Source organism: Centruroides vittatus, unplaced genomic scaffold, assembly GCF_030686945.1.
Source record: "Centruroides vittatus isolate TY-2023 unplaced genomic scaffold, ASM3068694v2 scaffold_752, whole genome shotgun sequence".
Classification (NCBI taxonomy): Eukaryota; Metazoa; Arthropoda; class Arachnida; order Scorpiones; family Buthidae; genus Centruroides; species Centruroides vittatus.
In genome coordinates, this window is record NW_027122716.1 from 498,598 (window position 1) to 520,611 (window position 22,014).

Below are 22,014 nucleotides of genomic sequence, written 5' to 3' on the forward strand. Positions count from 1 at the left end.
CTAATCTAGGATTCTTCAAGCTTTAGGTAGGGAGGAAGTGCAACCCAGCACTGCTAATGGTGACGTCAGCAAACCCGGTCTGTACCGTCATCAGACGTGACGATCAGACCAACGAATCAAAACACTTCGGAATCGAGATCCCGGGAGGGAAGTGGAGGGGGAGAGACACCGATACCCGATCAATCGTCGGTTAGTAGGGAATTAAAAAGCTAGACCTGTTCTCGCCGAATTGTTTCTGGCTTCGAGAAATCGTGTTCTAACTAAGAAGAGGGCAGAACTTTTGCTCTTATTCTCTCATGACGGGAGGGGAAAAAGAAAGAAGGGAAAAAAAACGAAGGAATGAGCGAAGCAGACGAGACGAGAACAAAGAAAGAATTTTGTTGAAAATTTCTTCGCAATTCACAGAAAACTTTTATCTGCTAGCGTGAAGTGTATCCCAATCGATTTTTTTTAATATAAGGATCATCAGCTCTACAGTTTTCAACTTAATTTGATTTTCATTGTAAATAGATCCGGTTTAACCGATTCGAAGAGAAGACATCCGTATTCTTACTCCGGCCAAATTTTAATATGTAAAATTGGTGCATAGAAAACAACTTAGAAAGATTGAAAATTATCGAAATTTCTATATTTATACATAATTTACATCCACAACGGTTATTATTTTTCTCAGTAAATCTTAGAAAGAGGGGGGGCACTTAGAAATATTATAAATTTCGGCATCGAATGGAGAGATTTTTACTGGAAATATCCCGGATATATCGTCAGATTTTGTCTATTAAAACGTATAAACTCTTTTCTCTAATGATACATCAATTTAATTTTTTTTTCCGATTCCAATTCGCCCAATTGAATAAGACTTCGAAATAATCAGCGAACTCAAGAAATGAAACGACGGAATCCCCGAAGGGTAAAAATTGCTTGATAACATCGAAAATTCCAATCAAAATTTTCTCATAACGACGAATGATGCTTCTAATCGATAATTTCTTTCAACAAAGATTTAAATCTTCCTCCGCGTAGAGATAATTCGTTAAATTTTGATATAATGCAATTTCACTTTCCTAAAGCGAGCGTATCTAAAAGGAGAAATCTTGAAAAGTTTATAATAATAATAATAATTTTTGCTCTTTCAAATAATTATAGAGTCAAAGAGTTTGGAAAGATTGTAGTTTGAATTAACAAAAGAAAAATAAACAAAAGAAGGAGAGACAATTAGGATAAGCGCGAATGGTATTGGACAAAGTGAGTTGTCCCTCTCGAGATGAAGATAGAGTCCAAACCTTAGATCACTTGTTAACCGCTAGCTCGGGTTGACGGAGAGACCAACAGGCCACAATGCACAGATGTATACATCTGGGAACTGCCAGTCCATTATCTTAAAAAGGGATCAAGTATAATGGAATTGTGAGCCGTTCCGTATCCAGAGAACCTCCCGAGGCCACGTGACCTAGGGACGAGTGACGATTTTATTTGACAAATGGAAACGACTGTTCCCATATGGGATTCCACGAGATGCTGCACAACAATCTCGTTCTGAAAATCACGCTCGACTCCTGTAAATCGGTTTCCACTGAACGGCAGCTGTGCGTTGCGAGGAAGGTTACCGGCGCAAAGCTTTACGTTCGACTTGATCGTTGACTAATAAAGCGAAGGTCTCTCTCCACTTCACACGGCTAAGTGGCTTAAGTCGGGTGTGATACCATCCATTGATCGGCAAGCGAACCGGGTGAAATTATTGTCTTTAGAGAAACGGATGAGTCTCTTACGTCATACAATGTAACACTATACCCTGTAAAGATGCGGTTCGATTTCACGACTAGGAAATTCCGACGACCCGCCGGCTGCAGAAAAAAAAACCTCACCAGAAAACATCCGAAAACACCACCCGTACACTGAATAATAATCAAGAATTGCAAGAGCAAACACCAGAAACAAGAAGCACTAAATACCCGAGTAAAATATTCTTAAAGGCATTTAATCTGCACATCCGATTGAAGTCGTTTACAATTCTTCAGATAGAAAAACAAGCTCGGTTTTCAAAGTTTTCTCGTAAAATATGGAAATCGATATAAACTACTATGAACATTAACCTGATTGCAGACTCTCAGAACTCTTGGAAGGGTTACAGCTGCGAGGAACAAGAAAGATCTATCCCAAGTTACCATTCGCCTTATAAATATTTATTTTACCTGTGTGATTAATTCAGTTTTTTCCCCTTAATTCTCCCATCGTCACGGTCATGCCAATGGGAAGTACTGATACCGAAACATCAGGGAGCTCGAAATAAGGAAGAAGCGACAAAAAAAAGGGGGGAAGGTTGGTCGCGAGATCGTTAACGACACGCACGGCTGTAGCGGTTAATTCTGGGATAAATGGATCCCAACGACTTCTCCAGCTTTCCAAGGTCTTAACTCAGTACATCCGGGTCTTATCTCATGCCGGAAGTCACCATCCTTCCGGTCTCTCCTTTATCTCTAGGTATTCTTGTGGAACAAACAATTGTCTTAATTTCGTGCACGAGTTTGGTTAAGACCCCCCTCTCTCTCTTTCTTTCTTCCTGCCCCTCTCTCGCTCCCTTTTGTTCGTCGAGTAAACTAAGATTATTCTTTCTTACACATCTTTCGTCTAGATTTTCGTAAAGAACAGCTACCATGTAAATTGCAAGTTAAATAATTGCCAACTAATTGGAATAAAAGGAATGTATCTTCTAATAATTCTAACAGCAAACAAAGGTAATTTGCCGACATTAACACAATTTGCATTCGCTTTTACTTTTAAACTAATTATGAAAACTATCATAAAGAGGAAAATTTCCGTATGGAGATCTCTTCATTTAAAGTGGGAAAGAGAATTTCCAAAAGTCTTTCCGAGTTCATAACTAATACGAAACGGTTAGAAAATAAAAGAAGAAGAAGCTTACCTTTCCCAAACATTGCCGTTTATTCATGGCGAGTAGAGCTGCTGCTGCAGCTTGGTGATCGGTGAATTCCACAAAGCAATACGGATCATTGCCGGGCTGAAAAAAGAAAAAAATAAATAAGAATAAAAAATTAGGTGAAACCAGAGACCTATTATTACTTACAACCGCGAAAGTTAAAAAAGTTTTTTAAGTGGGAAAGGTTTTTCTCTGCAAACTTTCGAAAATGGCAAGCGATTTTCTAGTAAATATAAAAGAATGGCAACATTTTAACTCCTGATGAAACCTTTGATTTTCTGGTAAGAAGCCGAGTTTTCTTTCTTTTTTTTGAGATACGGATCTACTTACAGACGTTTTCTCCCGCTGAAGAATCGAGGAGAAAAACCAAAACAACATTAAAATAAATGACACGAGATAAAAGGAAGGAGAAGAGTTAAAAATTAAAATCTTAATCAGATTCACTTAATCGAAATTAGAGGAAGGAAGAGGAGGGGAGAGAAAAGAAAGGGAAAGAAAAAAGGAGAAGAATCCCACTACGGCCGGTGAGTAATTAGGTAATAGTAAACGAGCGACAAGGTAAATTTTGCAAGGTATTTTTCATTTTTTTTCTCCTCCCCTCTCCCTTAAGAGCTTAAATGTTCCCCCGTCGATATTTGATTTAGCAGCTCGACTCTCGTACGCCGCAGCCAGCAATTGCTGCAAATTGTATAATTTGATATTGGGAGATTGACCACAGGAATGCGAACGCTTCGTATTGTAAGTGGACTCAGTAGAGCGAGTCGATGGCTTTAATTTAAATACATTTATAGTTCGTCGTTAAGCCAAAGGCCTCCTTGTAGCCTTCGTTTTACTTAATCGACCTTCAGTGGCTGTTTTTCAACGAAATTAATGGAGAAAAACACTCCAGAGATTGTATCGAGTTAAAATTTGCGACCGCAATAAATTAGATTGAAAGTTAGAGAAAGAGAAGAGAGAGAGGAAAAAAGGAGGAGAGAATTATACCTCGTTGGCTTCAAATTTATATAATATTTAAATTAAAAATTCTCTTAAATATAGAATAAAATTCACTGGTTAAACAATGTTCGTGTTTCGCTGGACGGCTACATTAGCTTTCCATAAACTATTCGATTTTAATATCGGAATGGATTAGGATAATGGAAAACAAATGACAGTATCGTTCGATCAACGATCAAATCAAATTAGATTTACTCCGGAAAAATATATTTTTACTCTATATTTTCTCTTATTAATAACACCCTCCCTTTAACTTTTTTCCTACATCAAACATGCCTTAATAACACGTTAATAAATTAGGTATAACGTGTAAAAATCTAAATAAAAATAAGTACGAAGAAACCGAGTATTGTCCGATATTAAATTCGAGAGGATATTTATAAAGTTTTCCCCCATTTTTTCCCTTTAAACATTATAATTATACTGAACAAATTATAATTTGTAATTAGAAGTATGTAAAATTCATAAGGTATGCCCGAGCTGTCAAAGCAGTAAGAAGGGAATATCGTTTTATCAGGTCAACTGATCAAGCTAAAACTATATTTTAAGTATTCCATTAACGGAATTTTCCACGCTTGTAGTTTTACTAGAATATTGATTAGGACTATATTTTACTTTCCCACTCCAGTTCTTTTGTTATAATGATATTTGATTTTGGAAAATTCTATTAAGGCAAAAATCTCCTAAAGTAAAAGATTATTTTGTATCGTCCCTTTTCTAATCTTGATATATGCAATTATTAATCAAATTAGTTAGATTAAGGCATTTTGGAAGCCGTCCATCCTCTCAAAACATGCCACGTTTCCAGGCATTAGGCACGCGTTACGTTCATATATTTAGATTTAGAAAAATTGAGCGAAAATTTTTACAATTTTTAATTGGAAAAGAAACTGATTACCGGAAATTCGTTTAGTAAATGAAATGCCTTTTTTATTTTTTGCACATTTTCAATATTTGTACAGTCGACGGCGCTAATTTATAAAACAATGCAAAAATTCGGTTACGCGTGTTAAACATTATCACTGATTGAATTAAATTTACCATCCGATTCTTAATAAGTTTAAGAAATTTTTGCGTTAACAATTTATAAAATTATACAGAATTTTTCCAATTTATTCTTTCGTGGAACGGTTTAAAATGGTGTAAAAAAAAGTACTTTATAAGTAAGGACTCGGCTGTAATTCTCATAATACCCGACCAGATATTGCAATATTTATATTTAATATCCGTTCAAAGATTCGGTAAACAACTTTCCCAATACTTTTTACAACAATTGTTGGACGTATAGACGAAGAGAAGACGAAGTGGTAGAAGGTTATCCAAGGATCACCGCCCAGGGAATACAGAGCTTAACGTAGATGCGGCAATAAACCAATGTAAATATAATAGAGTTAATTCTGTATCCTGTTTAACTGGAGTTACTCCTCTACCTGACAGAGAAGGGAGATTTAAAAAAATGAAGCGTGCAAGGCCCGCGCGACCTCTGAACCCGACCGCCAAAAATTCGGTCTGTGGGTAATCTGACACTAAGCTCGTCGATAGAGCTTGAAAAGAAATCGACTGGCGTCTGAAACCCAGCATACCGGAACCGGAACCGCGTCAATCCAATCTCGACACCCGATAGTTTATAGAGGGGAGAATTCCAATAGAGAGAGGCAACTTTCGATTCCCGATTCCTCCCTGTAGTTGATGGCGGTGTCGGTGCTACGTCGTCAATCTGTCATTACTCCGTAGCTGCAGAGGAAACAACAAAAGTGCATTCGCAATAAAGAAATATATTATAATCTTTAGTTTATCGCATTGTTTCTTTCTTTCTTCTCCTCTTCAATATTTACTTCCAAATGTCAACCCCAGTTACAGGGAGGTCTTGAAGGATATATTCAAAAAATATGGAGCACGTTACTCCCGCATTATATATATATTTATTTCCTTTTCCCACGTCTAAAATCGCTAAATATTTACATATTAAATCCCGCTTCATTAACATTTCTCTCCCCCTAACACAGTTTAAACCCAATTATCTAATCGAATTAAAAAAAAAACAATTACAATCGAACAAAAGGCAAATTAATGAAGAAATATGCTAATTATAACCCGATCTTATTTCGAAAATAACGGTGTTTACCATGTTTTCCCAATTAATAATCGTAAATAAAGTGGATCTGTTGATTATATTTGAACCAAATAGAATAATTATAAGTGACACTAACGAGTGAAAGAAGCAGATTAAATTTCCTCGTTGAGATAATTAAATCACTTAAAATAAATTTATAAATACATTTGTGCAAATAATGTCAAGTTTAAAAGCAACTTAGGACCTTAACAATGCTTTTAACTTTAAAAATATTCACGAAGGAGGGAGGATGAGGAGGAGGAGAGAAGGGGGAAAAAAAGAATGTATCTAATGATGTATTCTCGACGATGAAATGACCTATTTAATTCATTCAAAATTAAATTATTATTGTTACAAAGCGAATTAATGGATGCTAATCGCGAAATTTCAAATATAAACAATTCAAAATGAAAAAAAATAATATAAAATTAAGATAACAACAAACAATTAGAGGAAAGATACGGTTCGACTTGACTGATGACGATTAAACATCAATAACGCTGATATTTAATTATCATTATTTAATAACGTCTCGAATTATTATACACAAATGTTCAAAAAATTGAGAAATTTTATTTATATATTTTTATAAATTACCTTCTAAGAAAATCAAGAAGATTATTAAAATGAGAGGAGGAAAAAATGTTTCCATTTATTGCGCTTCTCGGAGTACAAATCAGATAAAAGGCAAATTAAAGCAAAATATAAGTTGGAATTCCCAAAACGGAACTTACTCCAACTGAAACATGCAAACATTGTATTGTTTCTTCAAACTTATAACCACGAAACTGGACGATTTACATCGATTTTTACAGAAATTTCCGAGGAAAATGCTTCGTGCAACAACCGAAACAAAGAAAGAAAATCAAAAGAATCGAAGATAAGAACAACAACTGAAAAACAGAAACAATTCTCCCCCATTTTTTACATTTTTTTAAAAAAAATTTGATTAAGCGAAACTGATATTGTCTAATGTAAAAATCAAATTCGAGAATGTACGAGCAGTAACACGATCCATCAATTCAACAAATTCATTTTAATCTGAACAATTTTTGATGGTATCCGGCGCTAAATAACCGAAAACAATACTTAAAAAACTTGTATTCCTCTTCGAATTTTAATACTCTTTTATTTTATTTAAAAATAAAATATAAATATATAATTTTTTCCTTGAATAAAACTTAATACTAACGATTAATTTAACGTTCTTTTAATTCCTGAAATAATTTATAAATTAAAGAAATTTGGCTAAAAATCAATTAAAATAAAATATAAGAATTTTTTTAAAGAATAAACGCTATTAACATCAAACAAGACAGAATAAGCCACCCCCGTGCATTGTTAAGAAGAAAAGATCAAAAAATGAATTTAAAATTCCATATTGTAGATGAAAGGAGAAAGACAATTTCGAAATCACAGATGGAAAGACAATCAGCAAATATGTTTTAAAAAGCACAAAGATGATAAAATGACTGCCATACAGAAGCGGGGTGTGTCTCCAATGCCTTACTAAGCTCGAAGTACTAATTTCGTGATGGACATTTGTCACTCCGATGATTTGAATGCATGTTTCATAGGTGAATAAGAAAAACTTCATTATATATACATATTATATAAAAAGAAATAACTTTGTATAACAAATACATAAATATCCTCGTAAAATATTGTAATTATAAACAGAATATTTTTCATTAAATACCATCAAGCGTTACTATGAAAGCTCTTAAGACGTATGCAGGGAAAAAAGCAGTAAAAAATGTGCAAAAATTACTGTATGCCGTGCTGCAATTTTTAATTGTACTTTTAGTTTGAAATATATGCTCTCGATCTCAAATTAATAGTGTCTTTCCCCTGTAAATCATACTTTTCCTGATAACAACAAAGTCGTGCCGGTCATCTCCGTTCTGGGAAAAATTTTTAAATTGAAATAACGTGACTTCCGGTTTAGCCCGGAAATTCGTATATAGTTAACCGGGGTCTTCTTTTCCTAATATTTCATCTATCTATCCGTTCTCGAGATTAAGGAAGTACAGGTCTATAATTTTTTTTCCAAATTACTGTCCAATAATAATTATTCTGAAATTTTAAGTGAAATTCTCTCGCTATACATCTTAGAAAATTTCAATTACTACATAAGGTTTATATATATATATATATATATATATATTAATATTTCCATATTAATCAAAGGAAGAGGCGCCCGACTTACTCGCCAATCTTATTTCATTAAACATCCCGACATGGGGAGTTAGCGTAAGCAATGTAACAAATGGCTATTGTGCATTACACGAAAATTTAGTGTTAAAACGACGTTTCCGTTTTATTCCTCTACATTCAAGCAATTGTTGCCATTACAGCATTCTCTCGCAGACGATGGAAATTACACATTTGCATTGGCGTCATTGTTTGTCGCAACCCTATGTAAACAAGCCGCCCTCTGAATTGGATAGCATCAATAGCGTTGGAGGATCGTCACTCCTTCCCATCAAACCATTCTCCATAATAAAGACGGTGATGCGATCGCCCTTATCATTTTATCTGTTGATATTAATCTGACATTCCCGCTGAAGAAATGATCAAACTTTAACAACCCGAGCAAAAATCTTAACAGATGCAATCACTTATTTTATGGTAAAATCGACCAGGGAAATTACCAGATGAATTTTAATTACACTAAACCGAGAGTTTATATATATATAGTAGGATTTCTACTCTAGGTGATGATCGATTTTACGAAAACGGGGGGAGCGCGGTACAGGATTACAAGACGGACAACGTCGTTAAACAGGGGTGGGGGTGTGGAGAAAACTCGTCTTGGCTTAGTTTACATTCGCATCTTCCCCATTTTAACGAATCGATGAGAGTCGAAAACGTTCGTATTTACGAAGGGGTGGGCTTCAAGCACAGGGTAGGAAATCGGCACTTACGTAAATAAATAATGGTGACTGGAGGCGCGTACGCGTATATCGATCGGAGTAACACTCGACGATAGATAAAGGGGGAGAACGACTTTCACACCGTAAATGATATCTCCCGATATCAAAAGAGTAGAAGGAGAAAACACTGTCCTTTTCGTTGCCGGATAAGATTAATGAGAAGAAAACGACTACCTACGGAAATAATAAAATGTTGCTTTTACTTCCGAATCTTTGCGCCATGATCTTCATCGGAAGACGAACCATGAGACCGGCACAAACATGAGTTGATTTCTGTCGTTTCAATAAAATTATATTGAATGATATAAGCGCTCCTTTTCTTACTAACATTCCTAGGAAGAAGAAGGAGGAGGAGGAAGAAAAAAAGGAAACTACAAAAAAAGAAATTTTATTTATGGCCTTACAAGATACGATTCCACGTCAAAACTCGACTTTTTAATCATTCTTATGGAAAATTCGGCGGAAGTTCTCGTAAAAATGATTAGAAAACTCTTCTCAATAAAACGTTAACTTCACTACCGCGTGTTAAAATGTATTCGAGAAAAATCACTATAAGATACAACGTGTTTGACTACACAAAACTGGCTTTTTCCCTTCAAAAACTTGCCTCGAAATTCGCCAAAGTCTCTTACATGCCGAAGGTGAAAAAGTGTAATAAATGAAAGAATTCCCTATACTGTGTTAGATACGCCAATGTTAGAAAAATCCTTTCCACTCTTAAATCGCTAGGGAAGATCAGCCTTATGTTTCATTGATGCTTGTTTCTATTGTAAAAGAAAATATTAAATAAAGTATAATATATACGCTATATATTCGAGAATATATTTTAAATTTAAATTTTTTAATTTATATATATAGCTACGAGAATTTCAATTTTAATTTTGATTATTTAAATCATTCTAAAATATTCAGAAATGTCAATATCTTCTGTGTGTGTCTGTGTGTATGTGTGTAGAGACTACACATAATACAGTTAAAAATTTTTCTATTCTCTTATATATATACATATATATATATATTTCCACTTATACCCAAGAAAGATCATGTGATCTACACAAAACCCACGAGACTTGCCCAATATTTGAGCCAGTAATAAAATAATTCTTTATTGAGATTTTGAACATTCGTATAAGAGCTGTAGGAGCATTCGATAAATATTTCACTCTAACTCGAATATTGGGTACCCTTCTTCGTACACCTCTCAAGTATTACGAACATTTTAGCCCATTAAAATAATGGGAGAGCAGGAAGAAGTTAACAGAAGGATACCTGAGTTAAAAAGTAAAATGCTCCTACGATTATACATCCAATAATTTTTATTTCTAATACGATCCTAGTTTATTTTAATGGGCTAAATATTCGTAAACTAGAATAAATATTAGTAAAAGAGCTATACATTCGTAAAAGCATTTCGCTCTTTAAGTATTGGGTATCCTTCAACGTTAGCTTCTTCCTGTTCAACCAAAGCATTACGGATATTTAGCCCATGTTAACATAAACTAGGATCGTCTTAGAAATAAAAATTAATCATAAAAAATTTAATTATCGTAAAAGTTTAATTTATAATTGGATAGTTTATGAAGATACGTTATTAATGAATTTATACGGAGATTGTATTGATCTGACCAATCTATTTTTACCGATCTGAAATAAATCCTTATTCTTCAGTAAATTTACGAGCAGTCGCAACCGAAAGATAATTAAAATGCATTTTTTTGTAATCCTTTCATAATTACGAAAGAATACACACACACACACACACACACACACACACCATCGTCTCATTCATTATCCTCCTCCTACAAGTTTAATTGAAATGAAAATTTCCAAATGACCCTTACGTAAAAATATGGTTATTTATCAAATATTTTAATATATCTAATTAGATGGGTGACGAATAATATTATTATATTCCTTGGATATTCGGAATTATGGAGCGTGGAACAACAACAATCCAGCTATATAGATGTTATACGTTGTTACATAAGTATCATTTATTGTTATTGCAATTTACCTCCGAAATGCAATTTTTCGCTTTAAAAAATTGCTTTCTGGAAAATTGTTATTCCCCGTAATAAAAAATAAATAAGAAAAATTTTTTCATATGAGTATACAATCAATTGGACCACGGTCTTCAAGGTAAATCTTTTGTGATATATTGAAGAGAAAACATGCATCGCTTAAACCGAACACAAACAAAAATTATATATATATATATACACAAAAAAGAAGACATTTTTCCCCCTCTTCTAAGATAAATATTGATCAAATGGATGTCATTAAACATTTTTGGTCCATTACTGTTGAATTTCTAAGAGAATTTCTTGCAGAAAAGATATATGTATTAATAAAATATGTTAAATGCGTTAAATTTTGTAAATTTTCACAGCAACACGCTTTTCATTCATTCGTTCGTTTATTCTGTATCTAAATTTCAGTTCTGTATTCTGTTTCCTTCGGTATTCATCGATAAATTGATGAAGACAAATTGGAAATTACAAAAATTCTGTAAGTTCTTGGCGTTAAGAAAATTCGAAACCTTAAAGTAAAGAAGGAGTGGCTTCTATTCTGAATTGGAGGGGGTTTAAAACACCATAAATTTTAATTGTAAATCATTTGGTGACGTTACTATTGGTAAATATTACTTTGTATGAATTTAAATTTAATGTTAAGTAGTCGACAGAGGTTATTCGTGACATTTTTGTTGGTTAATAATACAAATTCGTTAACCGTTGGAGATAATCTGCTTCACTCTACAACTAATAAATTATCAAGAATTATAGAACCAAAACTGTTAGAAATTCAACAAGAATTAATCAAAAAAAGTATATAGATAATAAGCAAGAAAAATTCCCCAAAAAGTAAAAATAAATTCCTCGAAAAAGAGGAGAATTTTCTAATTTATATATTTATTTTTAAAATTATAAACATATATTTTCAGAGAATATCAGATAATAATTAAGGAAGGAAGCTTTCAAAGATTGTATATTATTGGCTTTTCAGCATTTGAAATCGCATTGGAGTCATACACTAGAGCGAAATCCAGATATATGATTAACTGCTAAATCGTTAGGTATCCTTTGATTGAAATTGAAGTCGAGTGCATTCTTTAAATCCTTATTTTATGTTTTTAAATTTTATCGAGCTGGAACAATCCGGTTTTATTATAAAAAATGATCCCCAGCGGCTGAAATATGAAGGATAGCTTCACGAAATTCGAGACAGAATACGACATCCATAGCTTTAAGGTTTGTGTAAATTTTCATCCAAATTGAAGCAGACGTTTTCCAGTTATAAGGTTAAATGCTCAGACGGACGTATGAACGGAATAATTCTGTTGCCAGGAGGCAAAACATGCCCTTTGCCTTGTGATGGAAATAGCGCACACTCTTCTTAATCTCTATTTTCATTTTTAATGATGTCGTACCACTCTGTAGAAGAAAAGATCACACCACTGTCTGAAGTGTCCAACGTGCTGCAGCAATTACTAGGTTAACCTCTTTAAACAGGTTTAATAAACGCATTCGATAGGCTATTAATTGCTGGGTTTTTTTTTCTTCCTCACAGCCGCAGCTAAATTTCGACATTTTCATTTTAAATTATTTTATTATTCACTGGGTTATGATTATGGTTGTTGAATGTAAATGAAATGAATGTAAATGAAACAAACTCATCATCGAAAATGACAACATTACACTTTTAAATTGAATGTTTTCACATTATATTTATAGGGTATAATTCAAAAACTTTCCGTTAAATTTTTACTCTTCTTCTTCTTTTTATCCCTCTTCCCATCCTCCTCCTCCTCATCCTCCTCCCTCTTTCTTTTTCAGTTTGGCTCTGGGGAAAAATGGAATAACCTTAATTTTCAAACATAAATAAAATGAGTAGAGCTAGTGACTAAAATCGGTAGAAATTCCCATAAGTCTGCGGTTTTCTACAAGAGTGGTTTTTAAATTTACAATTTTTACTATTGCGAATAACTAAATTCTGAGAGAAAATATCATATTTTCCATCCTATGAACTTTCATCTGGATGTATATATGTTTATATATATATATATATATTAACTTAGCAATAGTGAAAAATCGTATTTAAAAATTTAAATATATTTACGGTTTCTTAAACAAAAAATAATGTGTCCCGAAATTAAATTGGCCCGTTCTTTTGTAAATATTTTATGAAAAAAGGGGGGTAATGTGCTCTAGCAGCAAAAGAAAATATTAATTTAAAAAAAGAACTTCTTTCTCCCCCTTTTTTTAAAGGGGATGAAAAGATTTACGTCATTTTAAGCCTGTTTATAACACATTTTAAGACGTATAATGTATACATTAATAAAGGAATTTTCGCATTCAGCTTGCCTGCTAAACAAAAATGACTCAACTTTGATGACTCAGAGCTGCTTTGGTTCAGCATTAACTGAAACATATTTAACTGCCTTCGTAATAATAAAATTTAAAATAATAAAAGCTTAGAAGGCATTTTTTAAATTTTTAATATAATTATTTTAACTAAATTTCGAACAATAGCATCATACAAATTTGTGTCAAAAATATCCGAAAATTCTTCTAGAACTGGGAAAATTCAGCTTAAAATTGCAATTAACTGTATATTTACTTATACACGTTTAAGTATTAATTAAATATTCATAATTAACAGTTCTAAATTAATGAAGATAATTTAAATGAAAGAGTATTTTAACAGGAAAAACACAAGAGAAACGAATTACCTGGGATTGAATACTATAATTACGTGGAAAACTTAAAATTTATAGGTTTCAAGTTTCTAGAGGCAACTATTATCACAGTAAAACTTTGGATAGGAATTTATAAATTAAATCTTTCTTGCTAACACACGGTCCAACATAACTAATGACGGCTAAACTCATGAATATCAGTAGGCACGAAAAGATTGCTTTGGAAAATGTAAATCGGAGTATGAAGTCGAATTCTTCCACATTTCGATTATGCCCTGTAAAAGTGTTGCATTCCAATTTTTATAAGAAGTAACCTCTTAGAAATAAAAAGAAAAATTGCAAAGCAATCAAAATCGACTAGCGAATAAGACGGGATCTATAACTATTTCCTTCAAAAAAGGACTCGTTCTTCAAGCTCCAAACTTTCTATCAACTAAGGTAAAATATAAAATTGATCCGCTCCCTATCGATCATATAATTAATTAATTTATATACATATATATGTAGCGGACATTGTCACTCTCGTATCAAAATTCATAATTAAAACAACGTTATCGTGAAAAATCGTCAAGAATTTTTTTCTTCTGTGAGCTATTTATCCAAATTATTAAACAATTTTTGATAATGTAATTACGATCAGACAAATATTTTCTATGCCTGCAGGTAGACTATAGCCTTTAGCAGTGTTGTAGATACTTTATATATATAATACAGTACTTTTTTTGTTTTTATTATTAGTCAACGTACTTCACTTATTCCTAAACGAAAGCATATATATTGATTCAATTTACCGAAGACTCAAATCGAAAAGATACTGAATAGAAAATGAAATATTTAAACGCAGTCGATAGAAAACTGCTCCATTTTTTTCTAAAGAGTAGTTTCTTTTATTTTGTATATATATTATAAAATAAGTAAAGTTTCAATTGTCATGAGTCATTTATAATTTCTAATAGAGTTTTGTACCTTTCACGATTATAATATTACAAAAAAATTACATTTCTTCTACTTTTTTTAGTGAAACAACTTAAGAGACTTCACGCAATTTCTTGTAAATGAACACATTTTACAATCACGAAGCGGCATTGTACAATGACTGATCGGTGCTGCGTTACAATATCGATCCATCGAATCTATAATGGAAAACACAGGGCCTCCGAGGAAGAGAAGACTTCGCGTTCGCACCACTATGTCAAAACAGATTAGATCAAACTACAAAATTTGCAATGGACGACCATGTCTAAAACCACTAAGGGGAAAAGGAAGAGAGGAGAAGAAGAAGAAGAAGGAAAAATAAATAAAAAAACAAGAGCCCAGCAAAAATGGTGCACATCTTTTTTTTTTCTTTTACGAGATAATCCGTTTGCGTCAAGTTTCTCCATGCTAGGGTGTATTCAACCCAGTCGAAATGGAACCTTTCCCTCTCCGGCTGTGACGTCACCACTAAGAAAACTGTAAATTTTCATTAGTAGCCCGTAGATGCAGCGGTAGAGGGAAAGTAAAAGGGATGAGATTTCTTTCACGCGGGACACATTTTGGTGTTTATGACATTCTATCGCCTACTTGGATAACAAAGAATGGTCCCTCTCCTTCCATCACCAAACCTATCCGGGTCCCCGGGTGAACGCATCCGGAATAATGGAGCAAGCCAAATGGAATGGTTGTCGCGTAATGACGTAAGAGGACTGGGTAACTGGTTCGGACGAGGTTAATTAAACAGTTTGTGCTGGAATTCGAATCGCCGAAAGGGAGAATCGATGGCGATTTTACTTTTATTTTTCGGTTCGGTCTTTCCCGCATTCGCCTAAACTAACAATAACGGAGTTTATTTGCAAATTTTTGGAAAATTTTCAATAAACTCGCACGTTTTTGGCAAATTCTAATCTTACTAAAAGCCGAAAGCGTGTGCGACGTTTAACATGTCTCGAATCGAAAAATGTACCAAATTCGCCTTTATGACGTGTAAACTTAATATTTTACATTTGACGCCCCCGTTGTTTCCAAATTCGTCCCGCTGTGTTAGAATATTAAAAGGGTGGCATTGTTTAACCTGTCATTTACACTTCTGACGCCAAACAATATCTTTTCTCGCTACGGGCGTACGTTTATGGAATGAAGTTGAACGTTCCCCAGAGGTCAGAGGTCAGGACGGAGGATGATCATCACGCCCTTAGAAACGCCCCCGAGGCGGAGACGAGACGAACAGGAGTTTGGTTTCTTCACTGATATCATTAAATTCCCATTAAGTGTGCCATGCGAGCGTTGGATAATTAGCCTTCCGCTCCTTCCCCTTCTTTCCGATCCATCCCACCCCCAATCTTGTTTCGGAGACTCCAAGACATAGCAACAGTTGTAAGACGAAAAAGAGATGACGTCGACTCAACGGAAGTTACGTACATCGATTCCTTCTGACCCCCGTTTCAGTCCCAAATCACATTTCCGATTTTCCAAAGAAGACCGCCGGGTGACTCTTATCCCTTTACTCATTAAATATCCTTATTCCTTCACCGCTATCGCTACAGAAAAGCGATCCTTGCCAATATTTAAAACTAGGATGCTGCAAGATGCGCCTTCGATCAAGGTACATTTTTTTTAAACTACAGCTCAGGTACATTTATTTTTTTAAGCTATAAAGGAGAATTCAATCAAAATTTCAGATCTGTTTAAGTAAACTTTAGCAGAAATTTCCTAAAACTTGGTTACAACACACCCTAAATATATTGTGTTAAAGAAGCAATTAATTTCTTCCTTTCCAGAATATCCTAGCCAAGTTTTTAAATATTATCAGCATTATAAAAAAGTACACATTTCAGAAGATAGATTATCGTTTTAATATCAATTATATACAAAGAATTTTTTCCCCTCCGTGTAAAATAGCATCTTTTCTAAATTATATTTAGGAAATGATGCGCTATATCTAGAGTGAAAATTTATTTAATTAATTAAGAATCAATTAGTGATGGAGATTCAATTAGTTGGACTTTACTTATATATATATATATTCTTTTTTTCGGATTTATTTCACAAGAATTTAAATTGATGAATTGCATTTGAGAATTCTTTAAAGAGAATATCCATAAGAAAAAAAAATAATACACGGAAAAGGACCGTTCGTATTTTAAATTGGAAAATATTTATAGGCCAAAACACGTTTACATCCCACATTTAACATCAGTATACTCTTCTAGTTTCAATTTAATAAGTTATATTAACTTTAAAGAACCGTCAAAGATGTAATTAAATAAAAGGAAAGGGAAGAATCAATCGAACGAGTTTTATAGATAATTTCTAACTTTGTTTATAAAAATTCCTTTCTTCCTTCTGTTTAAATTACACGTAAAACCTTCTTTTCCTTTGTTGGGTAAAGTCTTCTACCGCATAAATCGATCAGATACGCAATTTTCAATCGAATAACAGAGAATGGAAGCGAAATAAAAAGGTGGATCTTTTATGGGAAAGAATCGAACCCGAGACCAGTAGATCGGAATATCAAGAGCAGAATAGACCGAGATGATAGCGTGATGCAGCAACACGATCAGCTTCCAGATTGATTGTTAAATACACTATAGACCATTAATCAATAAACGACCGAGCAGGTCCCGACATGTCCTCTCCCTATCGACTGGATGACATTTAATCGTTCAACCGTTGATCTGAACGGCAACATTGTTCGAAACAAGCCACATTGTTCTTTCAAATAAATATAAGCTCGTGGCGATAAAGTTTGAACGATGACGTCCGACTTCCAAGAATTGTTTAAAGTTGTTGATAAAAATCTGTTCACAACCGCGTACAGACGTCAGAAACAAGGAAAATAAATCGCTTATAAAAAATCTATCGAGAATTCCTCCGCGTAGAGAAGTCTGCAAGAGCCAATCTGAAATAGAAATTCTAATTGGGCTGCAATTTGAAAACGTTGTAGACCTATAAATTCCCTCTGTCGTCCATCTGTTTGTCTGTGTGTCTGTCTGTCTATTTATCTGTCTGTCCTTCCTTAATCTCGAGAACGGAGTTAGATAACCGGCACGACTCTATTGCTCACAGGAAAAGTATGATGTACAGGGACAAGAGCTACTAATTTGAGGTGGCGAGCATATATTTAAATTAAATAAATTAAAAAATATGATTAAAAATCGCAACCCGGTATTGTGACCCTGTCACAATAAATATTTGCTCGTTTTAGATTATTATTTTTTGGAGTTTTGGTGCGTAGGATTTTTCACTCCAAACGTTTTTCGTGCGGGGAAATTCGTAAATAGGCCTAAAATAATTCTATTTGGTATAGAAATATAAGAATTTTGATAAGATATAAAGAAAAAAACCGATTGTAGATGCGTTTTTCAAACACTGCTATTTGCTTCTCGCAACAATATATTGTGTAATTGAAGTATATATATATTTTTTTCTTTATCATTTTAACGGAAACTCATTTCAGAGAAAGTAGAATACTGCTATTTTTTTCCTATTGATTCATACGCAAAAATTTTATAGTAAGAAGAAGATAAAAAAAATAAAGCGGAGCTTTTGTGATTCTAATCGAAAGATAAACTCTCGACCGAATTCAGGCAGAAAAAAAATACCTCCAATTAAAAATTTAAAGTTCATTAAAAACATGAAATTGATTTTTTTTCAAACATTCTTTTTGATTTTTTGATCCACGATAGAATTATGGGAAGGAGGGGGGAAAAGGGGAAAAAATACTCAAAAAAATTCTTCTGTTGGAAGAAACGTGGGGTGGATCCGAATTTCTTTTTCTTTCTTTCTTCTCGAATCATTTTAAAATCCCGATGATAAATGTTTCTTGGGATTATCCCAAGCTTTCAATCAGATATATTTGAAAGCATTCAATAGACTAAATTTGCTGCCGAGATGAATTTACATTGGGGTAGAATTTTGTAATTTTCTTCTCCCGAATCCTCTCGGGAATAATAATTAGATTCGTATCAATCTTTAATACGATATTACATAATAAACTTAAAATTTCCATACAAATTTAATCACACAAATGGAACATATATAACAAAAGAATTATTTAATGGAAGTACAGTACATAAAAAGTCATAATACCAGAGAAAAAATTCACACATTGATCTTTTTATCAGCGTAACTTTAAAAAATTTCCCTTTTTTTTCAAATTAATCATCCTTCGACAATTGTTTTAATCGATCAATCAGTTTATTACTAATTCAGTAATGACCTTCGAGTATAAAAAAGAAACAGACAGAAATAACATATAAAGATTATGACTTAAAATTACGATCTAAATTAGTACCGGGGCATGATTTTATCCTCTAAAGAAAATATCGCAGACGTATAAATTTTTGCAAAGATTTTACCTCATACTTTTTCAAACTTGCATAATGAAACAGACAAAGGAACGTATATATTGTATAGAAAGGGCATAAATCAAACGTCTGTCTAGAATAATAATAGGAGCAATCCGAATCGGGTCCTAATCTCGAATGGTACAATGCCGAAGTTATGGAATATGGGTTAAGTTGCCTTATCTAAACAATAGATCTCTTAACGCAATACATAAGTTCTCAAACATAAAGCCGAACCAATTTTACAGAATACAAATGTTTTCTGTAAAATCGTTTGCATATTGATGGTTCACCACTGAATCTGGTCTCTACTGTTTTAAACCACTTAAAACTATTTAATACAGGGGGAAAAAAACCTTTCTAACAGAGGTACGTGGAGAAAAAACTGCACAGAAAGGCGCCACTCGGTCGAATATTTGTAATGGTTTTAAAATAAAATTACGGGACGTTCTTCAAACTCTGCTGAATTATCGTACATTGAGTCACTTGGAGCTTAATCTGTCGAAAAGGTAAAAATTCGATTTATTTGCTCCTCTTCAAACAGTATGGCTTATTTTACTTATTTATTTTACTTGATTTTTTTAAAAAAATCCAATCGAAAATATTTTAAGTTTTAAATTCCAATGGATAGTGGTAATATTTCTCTACTTTTAACAAACAAAACAAAATCGCATAAGTTCTTATTTTGGCTATGGTCCCAAAGTCGAATTTTCTATCTTGTATAGAAAAGAAAAAGAACGAGGCAGCCGTCGGTTTTACGACTGCTGTCACACATGTAAATGCTTCTTGTAGATGGGTTCTCGATCCTCCATCCTTTCTCGCGCTCTCCTCCAAACATTCTCCCGACCAGATGGGTACAAATAGAATATGATCCTCACAACAGTAACCAAACAATTGGCTGCTACTTTGCTACGTCACGTGGCTTAAGAAACGACTACAACGCAAATCGCCATTTAATACATTTAATTCTTAATTTCATTAAAAGTTATCTTTTAAATCTGTTATTTATCTAAGCGAATTTTTCTGCATTTTATAAATAAAAAAGAGAGAGAGCGAGAGCGGAGAGCGGCGTCAAAAATAAAAATAACTCTTCTTCCCCTTTGAATTTAATACAATTTTAAGTTTAAACTTTTCGAATCATCGTTAAAAGAAATCGAATTATCTTGCAAGACGTATTTTAACGTTAATCCGCATTACAATCCTACAAGAACTAATAATAGTTGAAAATCCAATGTAACAATTGACAAGGGACAAAGGAAATAAAAACCCTGGATTGAAATTATACGTAAACAGTTCGTTAATTAAATTTGATGATCTTTAATTAATCTAATTTGTTGAAAATGTTTTTACTTTCTCGCTAAGTTTTAAATGCCTTTTCGACGATTTAATAGGACATTCAATTCTGTGGCCAACTTTTACCATCGGAATAAAGGAATCCACTTTAAATGTCTCAAAGGAGGAGTCCAATGTAAGCGCTTCAAGTAAGATATTTCCCTCTCAAAACATAGATTTTCTGTGAATGAAATAGGAATGGAAACAGCACACAATAGGCTCTAATACAGCAAATACAAAAGACTCCAAGAAAGAACCCTTCTTTCTTGATATTTGCTGCATGTAAATATCCCATTAAATGACTATTTCGTTATATAATTTTAATGCATTTATTTAGAAAATTTGATAGTTAAACTGATACAATCCACCCTAGTTAGAAATTTTACAATTTTTAACCGCTTAACTGTACGAAATCTCCAAGCGAATGTAAGAAAAATTGAATTCTTTTTCCTGTTAAAAAGTTAAAAAAAACCTTCTTCTTCTTCTTTATACACCATCAAATTTATGTATTTATGCAAGTTTGTTAAAAGAAAAAAAAATCATTCTTTTCCAAACGTTTGTGGAGAAATCTTTACGAATCTTGCGATAGTTAACTGATGGGAGGTCATAATTCCTATCTCAGTTATATTTTTGGAGTCGTCTTACCTTTAAGAGGACTTGAAATATAATTTAATTTCAATTACAAACACCGAGCGACATTGTGCTGTCAACTTTAATTACAGTAAACTTGAACATAATAAGCGTGGATACGGTTGCGGCCGCACAATGCCATCTCATCTTTAATATGTTTATTTATTCTACGTTTTTACATTATCTCGCTTATTTGTAAAAAGCATTACTTAGTCAACTATTCAATATCCTTAAACAGATAAAAATCTGCTTTGATTTTTTCCTATTTTTTTTTACTCATTATTACTAAGTTACGCGGACTGAAAAATACTCTACGAATATTTTATTAGGAGAGATTCGACGAACTACTTTTATATAAAATTAATCTCGAAAATAGAATAACTTTCATATTTTATCATGCGATCAAAAAACATTTAATTATTAAAATTTATAATGTACTCCCTCCCTCTCCCTCCCTCCAACTGAAACAATAGCTAAAGAAAAAGGAGTATTATAACACTAAGTTTTCATAATTACGGAAAAAATTCTTAATAAAAATATACTTTTAAATATTTTATGCATAAAAATTTAAAAATAAAATAAATTCACACAATTCATTATCCGTTAGATGCAATTAGAAGAGCACTTTTGATAAAGTTTAGTTAAAAATCCCGCTTACATTTAAGAAGTGATAAATTCTATTTTTCTAAGCAATTTTTCTTATTTCACTCCATCGATTAAGCACGTTGATCAAACAGTAATGACATCCTAGTCAGTATTTAACACAGTTCATCTAGCAATTCGCTTCACAAATGCATTCGCTACGATCCGCTCCATAAAATAATATTCAGGCAATAACCATTTATTTTTAATCAACCACGGATGAATAGAGGATGTATGACGAATGTTTAACTCTTTAAATTACATCGAGAAGATAAACTTCTTTAAAATCGTAATCGCATTTAATTCGTTTTACACAATCAAGTCTTAAAAAGATATTTTTCAAAGTAATAAAGCGTTTTTTTTTTAAAAAAAGTAAATAAATCGCTCCTACGTCGTATAATTTAGCT

The 22,014-nt window shown here is 33.0% G+C and overlaps 1 protein-coding gene across 2 annotated transcripts in view; it reads right to left on the reverse strand.

Moving 5' to 3' along the window:
- The window catches only part of LOC136989729 (nucleolysin TIAR-like), a 351,363-nt gene that overhangs the window by 166,307 nt on the left and 163,042 nt on the right, over nucleotides 1-22,014 (reverse strand). For both annotated transcript variants that reach the window (XM_067287978.1, XM_067287977.1), the window contains exon 4: nucleotides 2,924-3,019. In XM_067287978.1, the coding sequence (XP_067144079.1) occupies nucleotides 2,924-3,019 (96 nt within the window). The remainder of the gene's footprint in view (nucleotides 1-2,923; nucleotides 3,020-22,014) is intronic.